Source organism: Falco biarmicus, chromosome 9 (assembly GCF_023638135.1).
Source record: "Falco biarmicus isolate bFalBia1 chromosome 9, bFalBia1.pri, whole genome shotgun sequence".
In the NCBI taxonomy this organism is placed as follows: domain Eukaryota; kingdom Metazoa; phylum Chordata; class Aves; order Falconiformes; family Falconidae; genus Falco; species Falco biarmicus.
In genome coordinates, this window is record NC_079296.1 from 43,693,751 (window position 1) to 43,710,553 (window position 16,803).

Below are 16,803 nucleotides of genomic sequence, written 5' to 3' on the forward strand. Positions count from 1 at the left end.
ATTTTTATGACGTTTATAGAACATAATATGACCCATACCTCCCCTGAGTTTTTTCTCAGTGTCTGATAAAAAGCTGGATGTTTTTCTGATGGACTGTGAGTTTGTTGATTGTCCTGGTAAGCAGCAGCTACAAAATCTGATGCAGTTTAGCATGTGCAAAGCTGAATGTCACACACATTTGAACCAGAGCCAAGCTAATATTCCTTATTGGGGTAAAATGCCTACTGAAATGTTTTTATGGAATTAGGAGGGCAGACTCATCATGGAAATTTGGGAACTCCCATTGTGGGGAAGATATGTTATTCAGATGAACAAGCTACTTATACAGACATGTGGTGTAATACTGGATACTCCTTTAATCTTTTCGTAATCCAGACATTACCATATGGACAAACTGCACAGATTGATTTGAGGAGGCCTCGCTGGATAAATGAATACCCTACTTTGTTTAACATAAAAGCTCAGCAAATTAGAGTATCAGGGAAAAAAATAATGCTTTCCAGCACATAGTTTATTCGCAGTGACATATAAAATGAGAGTGATGACAATCAACACAGGTTTAAGGCAGCTTGTTTGACAAGCAGCTCGTGATGGTTTGGACAGTTATCTGGAGGGCTTTCTTTCAGTGCTTCATTGCTTGTAGCCAATGCACGGCCTTTCCAATGTGGAACCAACCACCTTTGCATGTACATATCAGAGAACACACGTAGTTTTCTCTAGCGTTTTGCTTCCAGTGGTGTACCTGCATTAATTTTGCTTGATGCCGTAATGGGTTATTTAGCTTTGTTATCAACTTCTTTCTCAATCTTCTGTCCTGTGAGGAACTGCCATATTCCTCCTCTGTAGTTCTCATTCCCCAAGGCATATACGAAGGCATTCACCATTGGTGCAGTCTTGGCAATAACAGCAGGAATCTGTCATGAGACACAGTATTTATTAATAGGATGATGCACTGAGAGGCTGGTTGGCCAATTTCAGCCTGGGCTCAGTTTCCCTTTACCAAACAAATGCCAGTCTCCAACATGAGCAGCTTGCTGCCCCCAGAGAGATGAGAGGTAAAAGCAACTTGGTCAGTTGGAGTCCATTGCTCAGGAAATTATAGTCTCCAGGAGAAATAATTTTGATCAGCATTGCCTGAAACTGGGATATTTCATTTAAGAGTGAATACAAACACTCTGGAGGAGTGAAGGGTGTGCCACGGACACCTTCTGATGGATAGGTGGGCTGATATTGCTAACACATTTTATGTGGGAAGCTGAATACCTAAGTACAGTAATGCATTTGGTGACTTGAAACTGGGCTAATTTTTGGGGACTGAGTGAAAGTTGAAAGGTTTAATGTGATATTATTGAGGCCCAGAGGTAGCCTTGGAGTTAAGACTCATAGAAAAAAGGGAAAAAAGGAGGCAGCATAACCTTAAGAGTGATCAATTGCAGTCTTCCCGAGGAGAGAGAAATGTTAAAAAATGAACGAGACAAACAGTCTCTTCAAAATTGAAAATTCTGGGCAGGTCCTTGACTCTGGGAAGGACACAAAAGCTCCCTCAAACCATGGGGCAGTGCAGGCTATGGACCCCTAACTGTCTGCTGAAGAAAAAAGCCCCCAACTTCCTAAACAGTAGCTTGATCAAAGCAGTAATATAATGCCCATTACATCACTGTGCTTAGAGGTTTTGCCTTAAGTGGTAGATGAAGAGAATGCTTTGAGGAAATGATCTGCTTGTTATATATATGTTATAACAAGTAAACCCAATTGTGAGTAAATTGGCCTCGTTCCATAGGAACGGAGACAGGGGAGTAAGGAGACTGTCAGTGTTTGAATTCCCTCAGGTGGCATAGACGTACCATGCGGTATTTTGGTGAAATGAACATCACGTTTTCAACTGCTGCGTAGAAGCATAAAAGGCAATAGGGACCCCAGCAGATGACCAGCGTCTTCAATGGTAAACCAGTATTAAACTGAAAAACAAGAACAATACATTCTTTTGTGCTTCCCAGCAGCACACTGCCACGGGCAGATGGGACAGATCCTGTGAGACCATGGTTTGTGTTCTGTAGCAGGAGGGGATCAGCCAGCAGGATGTGCAGTATTGCTGCTGCTTTGCCGTGCATGTTGGACGTGTGTGAGCATAGCTCCCTCTGCATCGAGGGCTGCCTGTGCAGCAAGTCCCCTGACCATGGGGATGGGGTGGTGAGTGGCAGTTCTCCTGGGTAGAGGTGCCAAAGCACCTTATGGCAGATCAGTTAAATCAGTCTGTGTGCTAGATGGAGAAGCCATAGCCAGTAATTGCTGCTGGGGGGGCAACATAGACATTTAAATACAGAACAACATTTTTCTGACTTCTCAGAGGGTCTTGCAGACAAAAAAAACCTCTGTGGAGCCACTACTAGGGCAGCACAACAGATGGATGCAGCAGCAGCAGCTGTGTTGTGGTAGTAGGACTCCTCTGTCCTTCTTGCTAGGGCCTTATCCATGCTGTTCATGGATAGCTGTTCCCAAGTGTCATATAAATATTAATGCATAGGGAAGATAAACTTAATCCTTAAATTTTCTGCATCGTAACTAGTCTACAGAATATTCTAAGAAAGAAATTGCACTCTATTGCATAAACTCACTGAAAAAAAAAAAAAGGTGATACTTATAATAATGAACGTTGAGATTTATTTAAGAACTGTGCAGAGGGTACACATGTTTATTCCAGACAGCCACAAACAAGTCTGCCTGACTGTCTCTTTGCCAGTATAACATCCCCCTTGAGCACTGGCTGCCTTTACCAAGTGCAGGGGTCGGGCTGTGCCTGCCAGCCATGGATAGTGCCCCAGACTGTACAGCCTGCACCTAAGAACTCATATAATCACCACATTACATTCCCATAAACCTGCCACGCCAGAGCAATTCCTTTGTTTCCAGCTCATAAAGGTTTCTGAATTTCCTCAACCAAGTGTAAACACGATGTGCATAGGAAGGCCCTTTGCCCCCACGGGGTGCCTGTGTGTTTCCCTGTAGTGCTGCAGTTCTGGCTGGCTGCCTCGGTGATAAGCTTAGAGCCTGCAGGAAATAATGATCCTTCCTGAGCAATGTTTCTCTGGATAAATACTGATATGCTATTACCAAATATACTGCATGCTGTGTGCTTGTTTTGTAGCTAGAATTGGACCAGTGTAGGTGGAGGGGAATCCTCAGGGTCATTAGTCCAACCTCTGCTTTGACAGGGAGTGGTTTGTAATGCGCTGGGTTGGAGCAGATGTGGCTGGCTGGTCAAATCTTGAAATATCTAAGGATGGGGTTTCCACAAGCTTTCTGGGTAGCTCCATCCTGCGTTCTGCTACCCTCCTGCTCCAGTAACACTGGGGAGCTAGCGCAGAAGGAGCTGAGCCAAAGCCTCTGTGAAAGAAATTGGCTTTTTGAGGACTTTGTCTCTGTTGGATGCAGCCCTATTTTGGCAAGGTGGTTGCAGGAGTGGGGGAAGCTTTCTTACCTTATAGTTCCCACTTTTCTTGAACTTCTGGTGTATGGACTGATAGGCCGTCAGCATGATGAAGCCCGGGATCATGAAATTGAAAATGGATAGACCAAAAAGGAATGTGATATAGTTTCTGGAAAGGGTAAGGAGGAGCAAAAAAGAAAAAAGAGGTTGTTAATTCCTCTCTAAGGCATCTCTGTAAACTTGCTGTAAATATTCATTAACTTGTATTTTTAAAAGGGGAAAAACCAGTTTTGTCAACATGCTTTACATGCAGCATTTGCTGAAGGCTGGTTAAGTTGTGCCATGCTGTTGTGTATGGGATGGATAGTGTCATAGAAAATCACAACAGGTGTTTGATTTCTAAACCCAAGCATCCCTACTCGGACATCTGTACTGGAATGCATTAAAAAAAACTCCTCATTCTAAAAGAGTTTCAAGTCCTAAACCCAGAAAAGATGCAGTTTATAGATGAGCAAGGGAGCAGCAGAAACCTGAGCACTAGCCTCTCCCATGGAGGAAGCTGACTTCAGCCGTTCCCACATGGTGCCACGTGAGTCAGGGCAGCCTTGGGTCATGCCTGCCTTGTCCCAGCCACTGGGGAGGGAGATCTGCCCCAGCACCAACGACGGAGGATGGCTGGGGGCTTCAGTGTGCTGTTGAGACCACCCCAGGGGATGGCAGCTCCCCCCCCCCCCCCCCCCCCGGGAGCTGGCCCCTGCACTCACCTGTCCCCTTTGCTGTAGTCCAGGGTGCAGCAGGTTCGGAGGGGTTCGTAATCGTATTCCCCCCATCCCAGCAAGGGCATCACAGCCCAAAAGGCAGCAAAGAGCCATGCAAACAGCATCATGGAGATGGCCGTGCTCCACTGCAGCTTGCTCCCTGCAAGAAAGGAAAAGGGGGTACGCATACCTGGAATGAAACCACCGTGGAAAGCTGCCTGGCTCGGTGGGGCCAGTGCCAAGCACCCCAGCCCAGGGGCCTTGGGCAGAAACAAGCAGCTGTCGGTGTTTTCTAGCCTGAAGGCGACCTGAGCCTGGAGCAATCAACCTTGCATAAAATAGGAAGGAAGCTTTTAAACTTTAGGAAAGAGCAAATTCTTATTCCCTTTTGGGTGCTTTACTTAGACAAGTGCTGTATTGCTGTTTAGCTTTGTACCATGCTGGAGTTACAGCTGCTCTTACAAATATTAGATTCTTGTGCTTTGGGAATGTGTTTGAAGACTCAGATGAGGGCTGCTCTTACAAATATTAGATTCTTGTGCTTTGGGAATGTGTTTGAAGACTCAGATGAGGCAGAGAGCAGCTGAATGAACAGAGCAGTGCAACAAATAGTGTTGGAAGAACTCGAGCCCTGCTGCAGGCTGTGGGTCAGATCAGAGATGCGACTCCGCACAGCCTCCCCAGCCCTTGCCTGCTTCCCCCCTGCCCTGCTGAGAGTGCAGGGCATGCATGGATATTAAATATACCCTGTTCTAAAATCACTGCTCATCAATATGTATGTCAATATCTATATACAACCTGACAACGCACCTTGTTCTAAAAATACTGCAGATCAAATTATTTTGCCCTCAAGATGATTGCTTAGCCTGGAACAGGAAATGCAAAGCTCAGCATTGATCATTTTTATTATAAAATTACGAAAAAAAAATACTACTTGTGCCTATCTCATCCAATTATGTAAAATACCATAGGAATAGGTCAATGAATGGAATGAAAGACTGGAAGCTTCAGAAGACACGGGGCATATTTCTTCATGGAGGAGGCAGGCAGGCTTTCCCGCAACTGTAGTACTGTAGTAAATTGTGGTTTAGCCTAACTGCTTGCGTGTAAAAAACCAAACCAAACAACCCCTGGATAATTTTGTTATGGAGGCTAATGTCTCTAATCATGCCTGTGCTGAAGAGTCCATGACGCCAGCTGCGCCAGCAAGGAGCACGGTGACTCTTCCCACTGCTCCTTCTGTCTCCTCACACATAAGGAATCTATTTTGGACACTAGAAAAAGAGAGAATAAAACCTAAGAAAATCAGATTTTTTTTCGTTCTGGATTTGGCCTTTTGCAAAATGAGACTAATGGTGAAATAGCCTTGGTGAAATCAGCTGCCTGTTGACCCTCCAGAAAAGATTTAATGACACATCAGAAGTAGCTAAAAATGTATGAATGTAAAATTAAACACATTTGATATTATTTTAATTTTACCCAGAAAAAATACTTGCCTTACAAGAACAGTGAAAGAATTGTGCTCTGTTCACATGGCAAAAATGGCCTCTTCTGGGGGGGCTGATGCCAAGAGAGCAAGTTAAGAGCAGTTCAGTTGGTTTTGTGCAGAGCAGGCCATTGCTATACCTTAAATGCCTTTTATTTTTTGCCTGATAAAATTTAATGTAATAGTCATGTAGATCCTAATTCAGTTAAGTGTGTATGTATAAAGTCCAGCATACGCTTAAGGATATAATTCCTAATTAGGGGCCAGCGCTGGCAATTTGGTCCTATTAAGTCTAATCACTCTTGTACTCTGGCTTTCTCTCCTTGAAAACTGAGGAGGAAGCTTCTCTTTTCCATACAGTGAAATATTAATGCAGGGGATTTGAAATGGCTTCTGTGATTGCTTTGGAAGAGAAAGAGGTCATACTTATAAACACACACTGCACCCCACCCCATTATTTAAAGATCACTAAAATTGTGATGCCAAAAGCTTAAATTTTAGGTAGTGGTAGATAGAGCATGGAACTTTAATCCTTTTGACTGCACTGGCCAGTTCTTAGTGACCTAATCATAAACTATTTCTCAGTCTTTAGTCTGTGGGAACACTTAGGAATTTAGATTATTATTTTTTTTTTTTAAGATTTGTAAGTTGGTCAAACATTTAGCTGATTTTCACAGAAAAAGCAAAAAAATACATCTCTGAGCGGCTCCATTTCAGCTAGATTTCAGACTGAAATTCAAAAGGTATTTCTCAAAGAAAAGGTCAACAGGATTTTCTAGAATGGAGGAAAAAAAAATAATACCTTCTCCTTGCTCTTGCAAATGGTTGTTATAGCTGATATATTCCAGAACAATATGCCTTGTGCCAGACTTCATGGCATGCATCACTTAAAATTGGCAAAGTCTGTCAAACCCAAAAATGTCTGAAAATATGTATCGGTCATGAGTAAAATAGGTGTTGGTACCTTCTTCAACTGCAGTGCAAAAAACACTAGTCACTGGTGTTCACAAGTATTCATCTTTTGTAGGAATAAGAAAGGTTTACTGCATAATAGCTTCTTTTGTGCTTATCATTAGAAAAAGCTCTTTAAAATACCCTAAATAAAGGGAATTTTTTTACTCCAATGATATTTTTCTTTTTTTTCCTGTGGTTCTCCATGGTCACAAAGCTGTCTTTGTGATTACCTTCTGCTTCAGTGAAAATGCAAGATCTGTATAAACATTGGCATTTTGTCAGGGAAAACTGATGAAGGTGCAAAACTAGATGAAGGAAGTGTGGCAGGGTGGCTGCAGTCAGTGTGGCAGCAGGTAAGGGCTTGCTCCTAGTTTGACAGAGCTGACAGCTGCAACTTGGAGCAAACAGTAGTTTGCTAATCTTTGAATACTGATACAACAACCTAGGTTTACTTATTCAAGGAATTAAGGATTAGATAAAACTCCCTGCAATTCTTCTTCTTGAAATTGAATGCTGCTGTGAAATCCCTGCTGATTTTGTTCATCTTTTCTTTTGTAATGTTTAGAAAAGTACTGACATAAATCACCTCAGATTTTCCATTTCCCTCTAATTCTTAAATGCGAGTGTAAAATCTTCAAGATCTTTTTTTCTTTCCTTTTAAAGCTGTAGCTCTATGCTGTGTTATGAAAGGAAAAAACCTGACCAGGATCTTTCCCCTCTTCACAAACCGCTGATGGCAGCGTGCTACCCTCTCGCAAGTATGAGCCGCGCGTTAGATCTAAACACCTTCTGCAAAGATGTCTCCGTGGTGGGTGGCTGCCCCCCAGGCTGTCCACCAGCTGCCCCCTGCCTGCCTGCGCCCAGCTCCAGCGGGACCTCCAGGGCTGCTGCTTCCTTCCTCCCTCGCTATGTTAAGAACATAATTTGGGACGTCGTCCTCATTCGAATGGCCGGGGAGGGAGAGCTAACCTTGCTATGAAACGTCATCTTCTGTCCTGAATGCTTGGCTGTTGACAGGCAGCTTTCTCTGAGTTTGCCCTTTCCTCCTTCCCTGTTGGGCACTAACATAAAACCGCTTCTGTTTTCTCCTTTCCTCCCTTAACGATCAAATTTTGAAATACAATAGTATATGTTTTCCCATCCTGTACGCATTTGATATTGAAACCCTTTGGACTCCTCTGCCTTTTCTCCTCTCACGGCATACCTTTAGTCTATAGATTTCTGTCGTCCCCTCCTTGCTGGGAAAGCAGCATCTCACGGGCCCCAAGGCCACATTTAGGGGATAAAAAGAGAGTTGCCTGGGATGAAGAAATCAAGTGAGGGGAAAAGTAAAATGCCTTGAAACTACAGCTTCCCTGTCATGTGTGGTGGTCATACTATTTTCTTCCATATGCCAATCAATACCAACCTGTTTTCTGGTGAGTGACATATCCAGTTATCAATATGCTTTAAAGGCTAGATCTTTGTCACTTGAGGGTTACATCGACTTCCAAACTTAAAAACCTGCTTAATTTTCAGGATGTTGGTGAACACATTTGTGTCATTAGCATCCAGAATGGCTGAAAAATCACATTTTCCCTCATCATAGTAGCAATCTCTCACATTCTACTCGGCTCGCTCTTCCTCAGAAGTACAGATAGTGGATAACCGAGCATCAGGCTGAGGAATGCCTCAACAAATGTTTCTCAGGAAACTGTTAGGACATAACAAAAACATTGGAGGTGATGTAATTGAACCTGGAAGGAGTGCCAGTTCTGGGGGAAAAGATAAAACATTGATAACTTTGTTTTTTTAGGCAAAGGTATTTTGTACCTCCTGTATAGGCACACAGCACACGCCAGTGTCAACAGGAGTTTAATGTATGAATTGAGAACGTGGTATCGCCAGCAGGCTTGATGTATCAGATCTATGAGATATGACTTAATCTTCCTCGCAATCAGCTTGTGCAGGATGAAACTAGAAGTGGCTGGTGTTACTGGAATAGCCACAGAGCAGGGCTGGAGATTTGTGCTGGGACTCCAACTGCGCTCCAGCTTTTAAGGCCTTCTGGGATTTTGGTTTTGGTTTGGTTTTGTTGTTCAAAACGTTCAGGAACAGCCGCAATGCTTGGCCATCGGTAAGTAACAATTTGAGCAAAGTAAAGAAGCTTGTGCCCTGAGGGTCTCTCTGTCTGTGCTCTTAATGTAGTATGCTCTTGACTGGAGGAGTGCGTGACACAAAAGCATTAAAGTCAACGTTGCGGAGAGTAAAATGTCTTTCCAAAGACATGTTTATTTTCAGGCTATCTCTCTTGTAAAAATACAGATGCTACTCTTTAGCTCCAAGCACATTTTAGTATCTAAAGGGTGTTAGTATGGATTTAGCCTACAGCCTGCATTATTTGGGGCCTTTGTCTGGACACGAAAAAGAACATTTCCTTGCCTGAGCTGAATTCTTGACAAAAGTTGCAGCACAAAAAGTTGGCAACCTTTCCACCCTCAATGGGATCATCAGATTGAACTTGTTTGCTGCGTGCTCTGGGTGTGTTTTAGCACTTGCTGCTTTATTCCTACAGAGGCCATGCCTGAAATGCAGCGTGGACGCTAATGGCAGAGGCAGTTGAGGCGTTGCAGCTCAGCCGCTTCTTCCCCAGCCCGTTTTTACACTTCCGTTTAGGAAATATTTTGTGGTCTGAGCAACCTGCACTTTAGCACAAGAAAAGGAGGGCTCTGTTTGCCTATCAGCATTGTTGAAGGGACGCAGTTTTTTTGGGAATGGTGTGGTTATGTGAAGTGCTCTGCACTGCTCGCTCCTCTGGGAAGAGCTTGGCTGTAGTGGGAACCAGGAAAGCTGCAGGTCTGAGTGGGAGGACCTCATCCATTTCTCTCTGGGGGCAGAGCTGGGAGACTGCTGAAATGGCCAAACAGTGTGGATCAGGGCATTCCTGGTATTACGGAGTGCTAGGTTGCCCTTTCAGAATAAATTTGCGTTTCATATTGTGTCTCTTTCCCTTTTCATAATGACAGCCATGAGATTGTGTTTGCCACTCGGTTGTTTTCTAATAACTTTTGAAAACACTGGCTACTTAGAAGTACACTGGTGAGGGAAGAGGGAACTGGCAGGTACCACGTTGCTGCGTTTACAGTGAAAGTTGGTGTCTGGGGAGAGGTGAGCACCCCATACAGCTGTCAGCACAAGTCTATCTTATCAGACAAAAGCAACATCATCCCTTGCCCTGTATTCACAGGGAAGTGGGGTTTGGCAGTTCCAGTGCTAACAAGGCTGCTAGTTTGTTTTACAGCAGGTAATAATGCCCTTGGCTGTGCTCCCTGACCTCTGTGCTAAGAGAATATGGTTATTCCTCTGCTCTCCCCATCCATAGTGGTGGCTGGAGTGCAGCTGGAGTCCCAGCGTAAATCCTAGCAGTCTCCACAGATGCTAAATTCAACCCAGCACCCTCATTCAGCAGAAATTTCCACTCACGTTACATGAATGAATGCAGAAATGCAGTACTGCTGAAGTTTGGGAGGAAGTTCTGTGACAGAAGACGGAGCATATCTATCTGTATAAATCCATATGTTTGACATCCTGTCAATCCCTATTTCTCACCGAAATCAAAAATATGCTTTCATGAGTCCACAGGAAAGGCAAATTTACTTTCCTGCATTGATCTCCCTGTCTAATATTAGATTTCCATTAAATCCAGCTGAGGTGTCAGAGCTACTTAAAAACTAAATTGCAAGAAAAAACAAAAAATGACCTTCACTAAAAGAAGAAAACCAACATATTCCTCCTCTTATCAGTACTTAAAAATGGCTCTGCTGCTCTTATTGAAACTAGCAGATAATTTGTTCTTTTCTTGGGAACAAATGTACTGAGTTCCAGTCTTCATAAGGGGGCTTGGAAAGTAGCATAAACCCCACAAATGGTTCTGGCACCCCAAAGCACCCCTGCGTCGTGTCACACAATGGGACTGCTGAGCTCTGTCTGCATGATCATACCTCTGGGCTAGTGCTTTGCCATGGGCTCTGCTCCAGCTGCTCTCTCTGCAGGGGCATCTCTCTGGCTACACATAATTTACCTGTAATTAAACTCTGCATAGGCACAAAGATCTGTTTGGTACACAGCAAGGTGTTGGGTAGAAGCCCAAGGGGCATAGATTATTCTTCAATATGGGGAGTTGAATTTTGTTTGGGACACTGAAGATTGCTTATGGAGAAAATGAAAACATGGCAGGCAGGTCACAACGTGGATGTGATCTGGAAGAGGAAATATCTCCTGATGGTGGCTGGTTAGTGCCCCCCATATGGAAGAGGTCCTTTGGAGAGATTGTTTATATTTGTTCTCTCTCTAGCAAATAGAGACTTAGTAAGTCTTAACTTAGATAGTAAGGCAAATAAACTTACATATAAGATATGCAGATAATAAATGTGTGCTTGCTTTGATTCTCTGAAATCTAAGCAAGCTGCTTTATAGCAGGATCTGGGTAAGGCTGCTAGGTAAATTGTAGCCCTTACTTGTACAGTAGTGATGGTACCGGTCCCAGGCGACCGCAGCGCTGGAGCCAATGCTGGCTAGTGCTGTGAGGAAGCCCTGGAATCCGTGAATTTGACAGCCATCAGAGCCGTAGGGCCAGTATCTGCCAACAAAAAAGAATATGTTAAGAAAACGATAGAAAAAGGTGAAGACATGTTTGGAAATTGCATTAATGGAGAGGGTGAAATGATAGCCTGTGACCTTGCTTTCTGAGTCTGAGAAACATCGTGAAAGATGTTACTGTGGGTGCCTTTAGGTATTTGCCAGCATTTATCTTGCTGTAATGTCTGATACAGCACAACAGCTATTTTTACTCTTAATATGGAGAAGAAAAGATAACCCTGCATTTATGTATTGGAAAGTTGTTGTTTGTTTTTTTTTAAATTTGAAATCTACATTTCATCCAATTATCCGTATCTTCAAATTTGTCAGCCAATTTGTCAACATGTGAAAGTAGCAAATGAGTAATAAACTTTTGGAAAGTCAAGGTTCACCATGCAATACAGCATAAATGTTCACAACAAATAAAAATACTCCTGATAGCAAGACTGAGGCATCCAAATGTCTTTGCAGACATAGATTGAAAAGAACTATGGGATAGTCTCATGTAGCTGACATCTGCTGACATGACCCTTCAATTACCTGGTCACCCATGGTAAGGAGCCATGGCTGTTTTGCTTCCCGTGTTCATCTAACCTGACTCTTATGCTCATAAAGCTGGCTGTGAGGTGGAAATCTTCAATCTCCTTTCCCCGGCATTTACAGAACACCAGTATAACTCATTAGGAGACTACCCCTGGAAGTCCCTTTGAAACACGTCTGCTTGGGAGGCTGGGAAACTTCTGCTCCCATTTAAAAGAACCATATATTGGTTTGAAATATATTTCTAGTCTCTATTAAAGGTATTTTCAGGGTTTAAAAATATGCTACTTAAGTGGAATTATTAATCAGCTTTTTTATAGGGTGGTGGTAGTTTTTTTGATTATGGTTTACTTGTGATTTGTTTATTGTTATTGTTCACTGAAATGCTTGATATTGTTTCTGTCCTCTGATTAAATGATTGCATGTGGGAAAATGTGGGAAATCAAATGTGTCATAACTGATGGGAGCTCCCTGCTAACAGATCTGCATTTTTATTTTCCACAAACTTCTCAAATAAGTGCTTTAATGGAAAAGTTCATAAAAAACTAGAAAGGCTTGCAGATGAATTTGGGGTCAGTCTAGAGGTTTAGGTAAATGAAATGTACAACTGTGTTGATATTCAAGTAGCTTCTACTATAACCACTGTGCGGTTAAATGTCTTCTATAATCAGTCCTATAATCTGTTGACGATTATATTCGGTGTAGTCTGCTTTCTTACTTGCCTGGTGGAACTATATAGAATTTCATTTTGCTGTTTCAGATTGAGAGAATGAGAAGGTTGGTTAGATGGTATGTAGAAAAAGAGTGATTTAATTAATTTGACCTCTTAGGACTTAAGCTGTAAGTTTTAATGTGGTTCTTCTGATCCTCCTTTAGGAAAAATAAGATATACCTTAGGAAGCTGGAGAAGGCAGCGATGAATGCATTGACGCAGATCCCGCAGTCGGCCAGTGCAATGCTGAGAACCAGCAGATTGCTGGGTGTTCGGAGTTCTTTGATTTTTCGGAAAGAAATAATTGTCAAGCCATTCAGACAGAAGCCAAGCAGGGCTGAAATATAGAATTGTTTGGTTTGATTCCACTAGAAATGGGAAATATCTACTACAATTATATTGCTGTATTCTTTAATGAGAGAGCAATAATTACTATGGGAACTTATGCACGGGTTATGTATCTGTAGTGGTTACAGCCTGCATGCAAGCTAAAGACTTTCAGGAGAGAAGTCAGAGGTGACAGCTGAAGCCAACGCTTCAAACTGCATTAGGGTGTCGTGGTTTAACCTCGGGCAGCAACTAAGTACCACGAAGCCTCTCGATCTCTCCTCCCCCCACCCCCAGTGGGATGGGGAGAAGAATAAGGTAAAATCCATGGGTTGAGATAAGAACAGTTTAATAATTGAAATGAAGTAAAATATAATAGTAATAATAAACCCAATAATAATTTAATGAAGACGAGAGGGAGTGAGGAATAAAACCCAAGGGGAAAACCCCAAGTGACGCACAATACAGTTGCTGACCACCCTCTGACCGGTGCCCAGCCAGTCGTCAGGCAGTGATGAGGGCCCCCTGGCCAGCTCCCCCAGTTTATATACCGAGCATGATGTTCTGTGGTATGGAATGTCCCTTCGGCTAGTTTGGGTCAGCTGTGCTGGCTCTGCTCCCTCCTGGCTTCTTGTGCCCCTCCTCACCGGCAGAGCATGGGAAACTGAAAAGTCCTGGACTTAGAGCAAGCACTGCTTAGCAACAACTGGAACATCAGTGTGTTATCAACATGATTCTACTAAATACTAAATCCAAAACACAGCACTGCGCCAGCTACTGGGAAGAAAATTAATTGTATCCCAGCTGGAACCAGGACGCAGGGATATGGCCAGTCATGTGGAGCAGAAATGTTTTAATCTTATTTGTAATTCTGTCGTTTGTTTTAATAGAGAAACCTGATTGCCAGGCTCCGTACAGGGACACGTGGGTCAGAGCGAGGGAGATGCAGGGGAGGCACTTTCAGAGGGGCTCACAGCCAGCACTTGCTGCTGGTGCACACATCTCCCAGCCTGTCTTTGGTAGAGAATGGGTTGTGTTTAATATCAATAGTAACATTCTTTTGTGTTTAAGCATAGAAATCCCTCAGCTGTGTTTGTCAGCCTGCCTCCCTTTGGGCTTCTGTTTAAGGTTAGCGTAGACAGTGCTTGAATCACACCAGCTCAATCTTATTACTGCCCTTAGTCAATAGACTATACATGGAAAGGAATAATCTAATTATAAAAAACAGTCACTGATAGATTTTTTAAAAAAATAAGTTAACGTTGGTCCTCAGAGAGGAGCATCCAAGCAACCCCAGCTATTCACCCAGGGCAAAGCTGTGCCATCCTGAAACCCATTCTTCACTGGTTTAAACTCAAGCTTTGTCCTTTAATGCCCTTTTCAAGGCAACCTGAATTATTTTAGCTCTCATGAGGCTCTGACTCAACATCCCACCTCTAAGTCTTGGTTAGATGAGATGCAGTATGTCTTTTGCTTCGTGTTCTTCTTGGAAAGAGAAATGATGTAGCACGAAAATGTCCATATCCCCTAAATCTGTAAAGTAGTGTAGTTACTTACGCTTATTGTCTTAATTCTGCACTTACATAAGATGGATGATTTTGTCTAGTCAGAAATCCTGCTCCTGCCTTAATTGCATTAATGGCTGATGGCATAACCACAGTAACAGATGATGGGAGTCTTTCATTACACAACATGTAACAAAATATTTGCAGGAGAAATATTTGGAACCATTTGAGATTGCCGTTCTTATTCCCTCCCTGCCAGCTTACCTCCCACCCACAAGGTGAAAACTGCTGCCTGTTATCCCAAATGCAGTGAAGCCTTTAGGAGAGGCATGTTGTGACCGTGTTTGAAGTAGAGCTGAAGAGTTATTACTGTATCAACTTTTTTTCTGTCTTTCCCCTGTTTTTGGAAGCTCCACGCTTCAGCCCATTCTGCTTTTTTGAAGGCCAGCGTGAGTGTACAAATAGAGAACTTACTAAATTAAAAAAACTAAAATAGCTACACATTTTCATTTTTGGAGCAGCAGACGTGTCCAGTTAATAAAGTGAATGCAAGGTTTTCCTCTTCCCCAGAATGTTTGCACTTAGAAGCAGCACCAAAAAAGGAGGTCTTCACTGCCTTTCTCTCAGAGTCTTTTAGAAATTATTTAGTTTGATCTTCTAAGTCAGACAACAGAGATAAAATTTTATTGCCAATCTGCTGGTCATGTTCTGCCTAAAACCCTATAGAAAATACTTGTGTTTAGTAAAACATACATGTGTTAGATCACATCTAGTTTTAAATGCAGGTTACAGGCAGGTACTTTGCTTGGACTTCAACAGCTGCAAGCCCCCTGGCAGGCTGCAGCCCCTGGGCACAGGTGGGTGAGCTGTCAGGGTGCTGGTACCACAACCAGCTGGTCCCCAGCAGGACCCTGGCTGTGGGGCTCTGCCAGCACCCAACGGTGTCCCTGTCCCTCCTGCTGCTTCTCACCCCTCAGTGACAAAGTGCAAAGTCATGCCAGGACCTGCCAGGCCCTGCAGATGCCTTAGTGGCTCTTAGGCAGGTTTAGCCCTGAACCCTCTTTAGGCAGCAGCTTGCCCCTGGGCCAGGAGTAGAAGCTTTTTCTTCTCTCTTTCCTCCAGGGGAGAATTTCTGGCCGTGCTCTTCCAGCTTTCCTTTTCAGGCAGAATACGATGCTGCCTTCCAGCTGAGCTCACCTGCAAGGAGAAGGCAAGCATCCTCCTTTCTCCCATGCTCCATGTTTGTGGGGTGAGCTAATGAGCATATATCCCATTCTGTTGGTGCTTACAGCTTCTCCTCCTCTACTGTTGGGCCCCACGATCCCCGCATCCCCAGGTGAGCAGCACTGTGCAGGGATGGGGTCCCAGGCCCTGACTGGGAAGTAGCTCAGAAGACACACCAGCGGCTGAAATAATCCTGGCTACAAGCCTGCCCTTTGCTAGCTGCCAGGTAGGTATACATTCGTAGTTTTGTTGCAGTTTCTCAACGTGGCACATGCCTTAAGAAAAGCCTACATTGGCTAAATTGAATGAAAATGGACTTCTTCCTGGAGTTTTGCTTCTTAACAGTTTGAGAGCTTTTGAATCTCATACAAGTATCTTTCTGTTTGTCACTTCTACTCAGGAGCCATTAACTGCAGCACTACCGATGCAATCTGAATGTATGCAAAGAGTTAACAGGCTGTTGTGGACCTGTTATCTTTATGACAGCCTTCGAAGCCTTGTTTCATTGAGGGATGATCAGCCATTTCAACATGTTCCCCAGAAGAAGATAAAATTGCCTTTAAAAGTCAACCACAAAACCTTACATCACAAATTCTTGATAGGAAAGCTGAGTAGCAGGTACTTCCCTGCCAGAGTGTGGCTATGCATACAGAGCAGACCTTCACTGGCAAACAGCTGGCAGCTCACCCTGATTTACTCACAAGTACTGGTGATGTAGCCACAATGACCGCCATAGGTCTGGGGCAGCATACCACAAGTGCTGCTCTTTGCTTCAGTTTTCCTTCCCCCTCCCACCAGGAATAATAGGAACAAAAATCTTATCGCTGCTGCGGTCCCATGCCGAGCTTACCTTCGACCAGCAGGGCAGTGCCGATGGCAAACACCTCTAATTCAGTGAAGCCTTCAGGGACAGGGTATGCGGTGACCATACCTGCGATAAAATGCCAACAGATTTAACCTCTGCCCTCTGTTATATCTGTAGGGCTGCCTTTTCTCTGGATATCCCTTCTTCCACTAGCCCAAGGCTTCTTAAAGGAGCAGCTCACGTGCAGACACATGCTCATTATTATATAAAAGCTTTGGGATTTTTACTCCCACCACTACAATCCCCGCAAGAATGTTATTAATGATGGGACTAGCATCAACCTGCACTCCCCCTTCCCCTGCAAATCGTATTTCAGACACCAGCAAAATGGAAGCATTCATTGCAATTACAACAAGTTCTTTGTAGAGACAAGATTAAGAGCCCTGTC

At 43.5% G+C, this 16,803-nt stretch overlaps 2 protein-coding genes across 3 annotated transcripts in view; one reads left to right on the top strand and one right to left on the bottom strand.

The window, feature by feature from the left end:
• LRIT1 (leucine rich repeat, Ig-like and transmembrane domains 1) overlaps positions 1-16,803 on the top strand; it is a 55,796-nt gene that overhangs the window by 12,589 nt on the left and 26,404 nt on the right. The window lies entirely within an intron of this gene.
• Positions 478-16,637, bottom strand: RGR (retinal G protein coupled receptor). Its single transcript, XM_056352969.1, has 7 exons — positions 16,401-16,637; positions 12,675-12,831; positions 11,122-11,243; positions 4,192-4,345; positions 3,479-3,596; positions 1,845-1,958; positions 478-914 (listed from the first exon to the last, which is right to left on the bottom strand). Exons 1-7 carry the CDS (start codon positions 16,477-16,479, stop codon positions 774-776), a joined length of 885 nt encoding a protein of 294 aa, XP_056208944.1. The 5' UTR covers positions 16,480-16,637; the 3' UTR covers positions 478-773.